The 11,302-nt window shown below is 36.0% G+C and overlaps 1 protein-coding gene across 1 annotated transcript; it reads right to left on the reverse strand.

The window, feature by feature from the left end:
* Positions 1-3,084: 3,084 nt before the first annotated feature.
* LOC145736099 (uncharacterized) lies at positions 3,085-8,358 on the reverse strand. Its single transcript, XM_081990350.1, has 4 exons — positions 8,091-8,358; positions 7,797-8,021; positions 7,395-7,607; positions 3,085-7,319 (listed from the first exon to the last, which is right to left on the reverse strand). The coding sequence occupies exons 1-4, from the start codon at positions 8,356-8,358 to the stop codon at positions 3,085-3,087; spliced, it is 4,941 nt and encodes a 1,646-aa protein (XP_081846476.1).
* Between the last annotated feature and the right edge of the window lie 2,944 nt (positions 8,359-11,302).

The raw sequence follows: 11,302 nt of genomic DNA on the forward strand, positions 1-11,302 counted from the left end.
TGGAAAATACTGCGGCGTTTAAGTACAATATAGTAATTTGCCACAGACTGTGTGTAATTTACAGCAATTTATCCACGATTGTAATTTAAAAAACTGAAAATTTCAGAGTGCTGTTACTATTACAAAGTTTGTTTATAATCTTTGAAACTGATTTGACTGGAACGCTTTTGATAATAGTAGTAATGGACGTAAATTTACAGTGAGTGGTAAGGTAAACTAAAATTGGAAAAGCAAAGTTTAGTGTGACAGGAAAATTTACTGATTTTACTAACTTTACTAATTTTTCGTGAAAAAGTAGCCTTTTCTAAAAGATAGCATTTTCAGCTTTTTGTCTTTATTATCTCATGTTTAAATTATGATAAATAATATGTTTTTGAGATGAGAAAAATGACGCGAATCTGAAGATATTATTATTTAAACAATTTATAATTTGCCAGTTATTTACTAACAATTGTTAAAATAACTGTCAACACGTCTTGTTTCGAAAATTGTAAGAAAATTCTGTTAAACTGTAATTATTGCAAACTTTGACAGTTTAGAGTGATAGACAACACGTGGTTTTAGGAGGATAATTTATATAAACAGTCACGTGACCAGTGTCAAAATAACTGTCATAAATCTCAGAAACACACTGTGTATCGAATAATACAAAAAATCCTTTCTAAACCCTGAATTTGGCAACTTTAGAACACCGTTTGACGGCCACCGACAAAATTGCTTGTCAAACCCACTTGGAGTGAGAAAATGAACGTTTGAAGCACATTTTTGGAATCGTCATTAAGTTTCCTATTCAATAACATAAAAAAAACAACACAAAGTTGGGTACAACCAGCGAGAAAAGCTGAACTGAACGTTTGAACTGAGAGAAACACAGTTCGAAAGGACAGTAGGGACAAAATCGTCTGTAAAACCAACTTGGAGTAAGAAAATATCTATTTTAAGCACATTTATAAAATGCTCATTAAATTTCCTATCTAATAACCTGAAAAAATACTACCAAATTTGGTATAGTCAGGGAGAAAAGCGGTGTCAAAATTTGAACTACCGGAAACGAGGAAGGATTGTCAGGGACAAAATCGCTTGTAAAACTCACTTGGAGTAAGAAAATGATTCTTATAAGCACATTTTTGGAATCCTCATTAAATTTCGTATTAAATAACCTGAAAAACACTACAAAATTTGGTACAGTCAGGTAGAAAAGCGGTGTCAAAGTTAGAACTGACAGAAACACAGTTTGAAAGAACAGTCACAGAACTGTAAAACCTACTTGGAATGAGAAAATGACTGTTTTAAATACTTATTTGGAATCCTGATTAAATTTCCTATTCAATAACATAAAAAAAAACACTACAAAGTTACAGTCACGGAGAAAAGTGATGAACTGCCAGAAAAACTGTATTTGTAATTTACCGGTCATTTTCCTGGTAGAGTAAAATATTTATCCGGTAATTTACAGATTACTAGAGAGTAGTATAAGAATTACTTTCATTGTAAAACGGATTTTCATAGGAAATCCACCTCAAAAAGAAGCTATTTGAAACGTAAATGCCAATTCCTAAATCCGTTTCGAAGTATAAAACTTAATTAACGTAAAAAGCGTTACGCTTCCAGTCGTTAAGCTCTGGAAATGATTATTTCACAGACTATATTACCAATTTTAGTTTTAGAAGGATTTAAAGTCGACCGAAAATACAGCTTAAACCGACTTAGGGTAAATATTTTAATTGGGTTAAGTATATAATTTCCTCTTTATCTTACTCTAGCTAATTCATTAATTGAAACATGATGAAAATTCCATTATAGATTGCTGCTGATCTTTGATTACCAAAGTTATACCAGTGGATACCAACAAAATATCTTTGCTGGTTCAATTTTGGTTTATTCAGTTGTGGAAAAATTCAAGTAGTTTCCAGACTTTATGACAAAATTCAGCATTAGTTTAAAATGAGTAAAGGTCTCTAATCTCTGTTTCGGACGCATTTAACTTGTTAGAAAAACATAAGTTAAAAGCAACTTCGTTGAATAACTAGCTTTTCTATGCTTTTAGCTTCAAGTGGCGGGATAAAAACCGCAAATGGCTGTCGTACGTGAGGCCGCGTTTTTAAACTGCCACGCTCCAGATAATATTGCGACAGTGAAAGAAAATGGCAATTTAATTACTTATGTTTTTCGTTCGGTTTCGGGCACGTTTAAAGGCCGGAGAGTTAATGGCTTCGACTTTTCAAACAAAATAAAATAAATTGCAAAGACTCGGGGCGCAAACGGAAATTTCCTGTTTATGAAAGGAACCGTGCTTTCAATAATTAATTAATTTTTACTGGCCTAAAAGGCAGATTGAAAAGTTAAATTGGGTAAAAGTAGGGTTTAAAGATTTGGTCAGCAATTAACTTTAATAATAAATTCTATAGTTTTGTAAAACAAAACAGTTTGATGTAAACTATCATACAGTCCCTACGGGGTCGTGACAGCCTGCCAGATAATCCTTTTTTCCGCGTGTTAACGTTTTTAATAAAGTGGTTTTTTAAAAACTCATTAAAACTGTGTATATACGGCTCAGCGTTTTCTCTATGCCCTATTTTTCCCGACTTTAAATAGCATTTTTATTCATGGTCAAAGAGGAAACTGTCACTAAAATCCGCTTCGAATTTTGGACATGCACTTCCATGATTCTGCAGCAGGGAATATTTTATATTATTTAAATTTACGCAAATATAGATAGTCATTTTACTATTTATCTGCAAATAGTTTATGTTTAATTAGATGTTAATTATATTTCCGAATTAATCGGAAACGTATACTAAAATCAGTTCAAATTTAAATTGTTAAATTTCAATGCAAATTATTGCATTGCATTTATTTCAGTGAAAGGAAATAATAACCCACTGATATTTTATAGATATAAGGTTGGAAAAAAAAACAAATAAATTTAATTTAACAATGAGTAACTGTTGCGTACTGAAACGCTAGTTTTCTTGAATTACACTTTATTGAAAGACAAACTGACATTAACTGGTCAAAAAATGGTGCAATAGCACGACAATGTGCGGAGCGTAAAGAAAGGCGACCGCTCACAACGCTGTCTTTCTAAAAAGCGCACACACGTTTCGTCTCGGGTCTCGACGACGCAGCCGCTTCTTCGTCCCCGGCATCTGCTTCGGCATGGTTGCCAAGTTTCTCCGGTACATCGCCGCCCACCTTGAAAGCCTCCAGTCTTTCAACATCTGACGGCTGACTTTCCTCAGGTAAAACACAGAGCTTGGTAGCTGGCCTCTTGAAAAGTCCATTGGAAGTCCTAATGACGGCAGCTCTTACAACGTCGTCTGCTCCATAGCACAGTTTTACCACTCGTCCGAGCTTCCATTTCAACGGAGGGGTATTATCTTCCTTCACGAGGACCAGCTTGTCCAACTTAAGTAGTTGTGGCATTGATGTTTTCCACTTGCATCTAGTCTGGAGCTCACCCACATATTCTTTCATCCAGCGTTTCCAGAAATGTTGAGCTATTTGCTGACAATGTTGGTAATGTGATAGGCGGTTTTTCTTCACATAAGTGAGGTCATCTTCGGGCATACTTAACAACGGTTCTCCAATCAAAAAGTGCGCTGGAGTTAGGGGTTGCATATCGGAAGGATCACAGGATAGAGGGGAAAGAGGTCTGGAATTGAGACAGGCCTCCACCTGACATAGTACTGTGGTTAATTGCTCAAACGTAAGTGGAGTTTCCCCTATGACTCTTTTTAAGTGATGTTTCACGGATTTTACCCCCGCTTCCCAAAGTCCGCCGAAGTGCGGTGCACGGGGAGGAATAAAATTCCAATCCACAAATTGATTATTTAGTTCCAATATAAAATCACGAGAATTATTTTTTAAAAAACGTGCAAGTTCCGACTTTGCACCCTGAAAGGTTGTTCCATTATCGGAATAAATCGATTTAGAAAGTCCACGCCTAGAGAAGAATCTCCGCAATGCAGCTAAGAATGCCTCCGTCGTAAGATCAGACACCAATTCGAGGTGGATGGCCTTAGTGACGAAACAAATGAATAGGCAAATATAGCATTTAGTCAACTTGAAATTTCTAGTTTTTCGGTCCTTGATTAGAAATGGACCAGCATAATCACATCCTGAAATTAAAAATGGCCTCGAAGGGGTTAATCGAGTTTCGGGCAAGTCAGCCATCAAATATTTCTGACCTTGGGCAGCAAATCTAAAACATTTTAGGCAATCGTGTACAGTTTTTCGCGCTAGGTTTCGCCCAGATATTGGCCAAAACCTTTCTCTGATCGAGGACAGCAATAAATTGGGCGGAGCATGTAGGAGCCTGAGGTGTTCATACTTAAAAAGAAGCTTAGTAAAATTGTGTTTAGCCGGCAAAATTATTGGATGAATTTTGTCGAACCGATAATTGGATCGACCAAGCCGTCCACCTACTCTTATAACCCGTCCATCAAAAAAGGGGTTTAAGGGTAAAAGTTTGCTTTTCGGATGCAATGCCCTATCTGAACCAAGACAATCATATTCATTGCAAAATGATGTTCTTTGTACTATAGACACTAAACGTTCTAAAGATTGTCTGAGTTCAAGAGATTGTAAATGCCCGACTCGTCGGTTTGATTTAAATTCACGTCTCAAACTTGAATTGTGAATAAATCGTAACATGAATGCTGTTACCCTAAGTAGTTTAGAAAACGAAGAGAATCTTTCAAATAAATTAAAATCTGTATCACAGGTCACAGCTAACGATGAAATGGTAATTGCTTTGGCCTTTTTATCAGGAAGTTCGTCAAGTAAGACTGTGTCATATCTTGGCCAACACTGCTCACGTTGAGCAAGCCATGAAGGGCCAAACCACCACAGATCATGCTCCAAAAGAGCTTTCGGACTCATACCTCTGGAAATCGCATCTGCAGGATTTTGGGAGGTGTGCACATAATTCCATTCCTTAGGGTCAGTTAATTCTTGAATTCTGGATACTCGATTAGAAACGAACGTCTTCCAATTGTTCGAAGGAGATCTAATCCATGACAATACAATTTTTGAATCACTATAATAGTAAGTTTTATTAGGCACTAGATTAAGTGCAATCCTAGACTTATCGGCAATCTCTGCAAGCAATACCGCTGCGCACAACTCGAGCCGTGGTATAGTTTGCGTCTTCAAAGGAGCAACTCTACTTTTAGAGCATAAAAGTCTGCTAGAAATCTTATCATCCTTGTCTATAGTTCTCAAATATAAACAAGCGCCGTATCCAAGCTCGGAAGCGTCTGCAAACCCATGGAACTCCGTGTAAACCTTTTGTTTGCATGTAGCTTGCCTAGTAATTGACAAATTATTAATATTATTTAAATCTTGACGAAAAGTAAGCCATTGAGTGTGCAAATCCAATGGAATAGACTCGTCCCACTGAACTCCTCTCTGCCACAGTCTTTGTAAAATCATCTTCGGAATTATTATTGCTGGACTTAAAAGTCCCAATGGGTCAAACAATTGAGCGGTAGCCGATAAAATGGCTCGTTTTGTGACTCGCTCAGAATTGTATGAACCGACTTTAAAGCTAAATTCATCACTTTCTGATAACCAACGCAGACCCAAAGTCGCGGCCGAATGGTTATCTCCTGTGTTGATGTTAAAGTTGGCTTGAGTTTCAGAAGTATTCTCTAATATTCGTCTATCGTTCGAGTTCCATTTTCGAAGCTCAAAACCACCTTTCTTCAAGATGTTGATTACATCATTCTTTATCTCCAAGACTTCGTCAACACTATTTCCACCAAATAATAAGTCGTCGACGTAAAAGTTTTTCAAAATCAGTTCACTCGTTTTTGGATGTGTATCTTTGCATTCAAATGCAAGTTGCGAAAGGCATCTTATCGCTAGGAAAGCAGCTGCTGCTGTCCCATAAGTGACAGTGTGTAGTTTATAAGCTTGAATTAAATCTGAAGGATGATCACGCCATAATATCTTTTGCAACCTTTGTTGAGACTCATCGACTAGCACCTGCCGATACATTTTGGCAATATCGGCAGTGGCAACAATATCATGCAGTCTGAACCGCAATATAATGGAGAATATATCGTCCTGTATGGTTGGCCCTACCATCATGATGTCATTCAGTGATTTACCAGTAGAACTTTTGGCGGAGGCATCGAACACAACTCTCAATCGAGTGGTTGTGCTGGATTCCTTATAAACATCATGATGGGGCAAGTAATAATCACCCTGTTCATCACTGTCAGCTAATGACATGTGACCTAGCTGCAAATATTCGTCAATAAATGACTTATATTCATTATATAAATCAACATTTTTATGCAGTTTTCTTTCTATACTATAGAAACGTTTCAAAGCTTTATCTTTAGTGTACCCTAAACAGTCCAATGATTCCTTGAAAGGCAGCTGAACGATAAATCGCCCTTCAATAGAACGTTTGGTGGTAGAAACAAAATGATTTTCACATAATTGTTCTTCAGTTGATAAGATTTTTGTTCTGGGGTAATCTTCTATCTCCCAAAATTTTGATAAAGAATTATCCAAATCTGACAATGATAAATTACACAAAAGTGAATGAGATCGTAAAGGCAAAGGTCCAGATATCACCCATCCAAAATGAGTTTTCTGTAGAGTTGGCAAGTCATTTCCCAATTTAATTTGACCTGCGCAAAGAAGATCCCAGAAAATTTGGGCGCCAATCAAAATTTGAATATTACCTGATTCGTTAAAATTAGGATCAGCAAGAAAGCAATTTTTAGGAATATTCAGCTTGCTGGCATCAAAAGAAACATGAGGTATGTTATTAGTAATGCGTTTTATTACTAAGCAAGGAATATTAATCTTGAACGCGTTTAGTCTTGATTCCATTTGTACCGACGCTCTATGAATTATTCTAGAAGTGACCTGACCTATACCATTTATTGTTATATTGGTACTATGTTTTAAAAGTTTTAATGTATCACAGAGGTCTTCTGTAATAAAGTTGGATTCTGACCCACTGTCCAACAATGCTCTGCATTCATGAATTTGACCATTGACATCTGATACTTGAACCAATACAGTGGATAATAGTGTATTGACATGATCATCTCTGCGTGAATGTAAAGAGTTATTAGAAACATTAGCATTTTCAGAGCTTGGGCATTCCTGGGGATCAGAAACCACTTCGTTTCTAGTATTTGAGAAATGCAATAAGGTATTATGTCGCCTTTGACATTTAGAACAAGGTTGGCATTTACAATCCTTAAGGTGATGTCCCCTACGCAAGCAATTTAAACACAATTTTAGTTTAATGACTTCTGCTGATCTATCTTTGGGGTTAAGTTTTAAAAAATCTTTACAATTATATATTAGGTGATCATTTTTGCAAAAGCTACACTTCAATGCTTGACCTGTCGCAGTATACGAACCTCTTGGTCGCCCACGACCTGTTGGCTTAGACGTTTCAGACATACCCAAGGCTTCAAGCAAACGACACTTTTCTTGAAGAAAATCTAGAAACTGCTTAAATGTGGGAAGCTCATTACTGCTATTCGCCGTTTCCCAATCACGCCTGGATGCTGCATCCAACTTATTACTAATTATATGTATTAACAGCGTATCCCAATGGATCACAGGTTGACCTAGAGATTGAAGTGCACGAGTATGTTGTATAACTCCGTCTAATAACTGACGTATGCCTACCTGAGACTCCTCATGCAGACTTTGTAGGTTAAATATAGAACGTACATGATTGCTTACCAATAACGCTTTATTTTCATATCTGGTTTTAAGTAAATCCCAGGCCATTTCATAATTGGCAGCTGACATACCTAAACTTTGCACAACTTGCAAAGCATCTCCCTTTAAAGAAAGTCTTAAATAATGTAATTTCTGAATTTTATCTAAGTTAGAATTTTGGTTAATGATAGAATCAAAACTATCTCGGAAAAACAACCAATCATTATAATTTCCATTAAAACTGGGTAAGCTTAAAGGAGGAAGCTTCAGTGAAACACTTTCATTAGAACCAGTAGATTGTTCAACTGAAGCATTACCTGCATTTACAGGATTATTAATAATATTTGTATTTACTATGTTACTTTCCAAAATGCTATTTGCCGTACCTAGAGCATAATAGTATGTACTTTCAAATGTTTCCGTTTCCGAGTCCATTTCCGACTCGAATTCTTCACTTGAATCAACAAGCATGCAAATTTTAACTTGAATTTCTTCGAATTTTTGTAACAAATCATTAATTTGAGACATTCGAACCCGCAATTGCGCTAAATCACTACTTTCATCAGACATTTGATTGTCCACAAACTTTTGAAAACGAGTCAATGACGATTTAATTTGTTTTTTCTGAGCTTTTAATGCCTTTAACTCGGCCATTGCAAAGAAAACCTGGATTACCTGCCAGAACTAAATAAACAACCACAAAATTTTTTGGCTTAGCTTTTACTAAACACCACAGTACCAAATCAAGCACAGGTACCGTCACAAATTGGAATAATATAAGGAAAAGTGGTAAAAAGGAACGCACTCACCGAACTGCCTCATAAACTCCGGCCGAAACTCCGTATAGTAGGCTGTCTGCGCGCCTGACGTCGGTCGACCTCGACTTGAAATTACGCCGGCGCCGTGCTGATTTACCTTGACTAGTTTTCAGCTCTTAAAATCCACTTCTTTCTGGTTATTTGGCTACGAAGGACCATATGTTGCGTACTGAAACGCTAGTTTTCTTGAATTACACTTTATTGAAAGACAAACTGACATTAACTGGTCAAAAAATGGTGCAATAGCACGACAATGTGCGGAGCGTAAAGAAAGGCGACCGCTCACAACGCTGTCTTTCTAAAAAGCGCACACACGTTTCGTCTCGGGTCTCGACGACGCAGCCGCTTCTTCGTCCCCGGCATCTGCTTCGGCATGGTTGCCAAGTTTCTCCGGTACAGTAACCTTTGATATTATAAAAAGCGGTTTGCTTGGTTTTGCTGTAGGTTTGCAATAATTAATCCAATACAGATTCTTAAAAAAAAAATGTTCTTTTATCTTCCGAAATTCCTCAAAAAGAGCCATCTTTCCTTAATATCCAAGTAAGTCGGCTTAAAATAAATTTGGGGATTCTCTATATACGAAACAAAATCCCACTAGAGGATCGCAATAATATTCCGCACCCCATACTAAACTTTAAACATCGGCCGACTTAAATTCCGCTTTGTTCAGCATAAACGGTCGGAATCTCTGCAGAAAATAATACTTTGCCCAATCAGATCTTATTCGAGTCTTCCAAATCGTTTTAAGGGCTCTTAATGCACTTGAAAGTTTTCCGTGACGCGGGCCTCTTACGTTTCTTATTAACCCAAAACGCTGACAAAGCGCTAACAAAGCGCTAACTTTGAATATTACGGTAGACCAAAAAAAGGTATTTAATGATTTTCCTTAAATTAGTAGCAATTCGTCACTGTGAGTGTTTTAAAGTACAAAAAAAGTGGATAAACAATTAAAAAAGTACTTATAAACTCACCAATTAAGTTATTGACATACTAGAAGTCACGTGGCAATTTTTAAGGTCACAATAGAATGCTAAAGGTCACATGACCATTTTTAAGAATAATACGTTATCGTACATATTACGGGACAGTTTTCAATCATCAAATCCCATTCAAGGTTAAAATGACATACTTAGGGACGCGACCATTTTTAAGGTCACAATGGAATGCTAATGGTCACATGTTTTTAAAGATACAATGACATTCCTACGTCACGTGACGGTTTTTAACGTTAAAATATAATCCTGAAGTTCACGTGGTTCTTTTTTATGGTTAACAGAATTTTTTGCCAAAATGGTATTTAAAAGGTTGCATGACCATTTTTATGTTGATGCTGATATTCTAAAGTGTTAGGTAGTATTTTCAATTAGATAAGCACGTGACTCTATTTGACGTTAAAATGACATTCCTAAAGCCCCGTGACAGATCTCAATCATCAAATCCAATTTTAAAAGCCATGCGATTATTTTTAAGGTTAAAATGACATAGTTAGTGTCACAAGACTATTTTTAAAGTTATAATATGTTGCTAAAAGTCACGTGACTGTTTTTAAAAATAAAATGATATTTCTAGAGTCACGTGACGGTTTTTAACGTTAAAATGGAATCCTGAAGATCACGTGGTTCTTTTTTAAGGTTAAAATTACATTCCAAGAACATTTTTTGCCAAAATGGTATTTAAAAGGTTGCGTGACCGTTTTTATGTTGATGCTGATATTCTAAAGTGTTAGGTACTATTTTCAATCATCAAATTGCAATCAGATAAGCACGTGACTCTATTTGACGTTAAAATGACATTCCTAAAGTCCCGTGACAGTTTTCAATCATCAAATCCACTTTTAAAAGCCATGTGATTATTTTTAAGGTTAAAATGACATAGTTAGTGTCACAAGACTATTTTTAAAGTTATAATATTATGCTAAAAGTCACGTGACTGTTTTTAAGATTAAAATGATATTCCTCGAGTCACGTGGCGGTTTTTAACGTTCAAATGGAATCCTGAAGATCACGTGGTTCTTTTTAAAGGTTAAAATTACATTCCAAGAACATTTCTTGCCAAAATGGTATTTAAAAGTTTGCGTGACCGTTTTTATGTTGATGCTGATATTCTAAAGTGTTAGGTACTATTTTCAATCATCAAATTGCAATCAGATAAGCACGTGACTCTATTTGACGTTAAAATGACATTCCTAAAGCCCCGTGACATCAAATCCACTTTTAAAAGCCACGTGATCATTTTCAAGGTTAAAATGACATACTTATTGTCACCAGACCATTTTTAAGGTTACAATATAATGCCAAAGGTCACGTGACTGTTTTTCAGAATAAAATGATATTCATAGGGTCACATGACTTTTTACGGTTCGAATGGAATCTTGAAGATCACGTGGTTCTTTTTTAAAAGTTGAAATTACAGTCCACGAGAATTTTTGCTGCTAAAACTGGGTGTTAAAGCTTGTAAAGGTCACCTGACTGTTCAAAATAAATTTTTGGAATTCTCATGACTAATCTTAAAGTTAAAAATTATTGTTCATGTAACGGACTATTTTAAAGAATTAAATATAAATTATAAGGATTTTGTGTCCATTTTTAAAGTCGCAGTGACATTGTAAGCGTCATTTGACTGTTTTTAATGTCAAAATAGTATTTAAAAGGTCACGGGGCGATTTTTAAAGTTAAAATAACCATATTAAAGTCAGGTGACTGTTTTCAATGCGAAATTGGACGCCTGAAAGTTAAAATTACTTGACTTAAAAATTAGTTGACACCTACAAGTTTTATAAT

This window comes from Ips typographus, linkage group LG11 (assembly GCF_016097725.1).
Source record: "Ips typographus isolate SLU linkage group LG11, UJ_Ityp_2.0, whole genome shotgun sequence".
Taxonomy (NCBI): domain Eukaryota; kingdom Metazoa; phylum Arthropoda; class Insecta; order Coleoptera; family Curculionidae; genus Ips; species Ips typographus.

Coding starts and splice junctions, on each gene's coding strand:
- LOC145736099 (XM_081990350.1), bottom strand. CDS start 8,358: ATGGCCGAGTTAAAGGCATTAAAAGCTCAGAAAAAACAAATTAAATCG. Junction 8,022..8,090: donor TACATACTATTATGCTCTAG/GTACGGCAAATA, acceptor CTGTAAATGCAG/GTAATGCTTCAGTTGAACAA. Junction 7,320..7,394: donor AGGTCGTGGGCGACCAAGAG/GTTCGTATACTG, acceptor ATAATTGTAAAG/ATTTTTTAAAACTTAACCCC.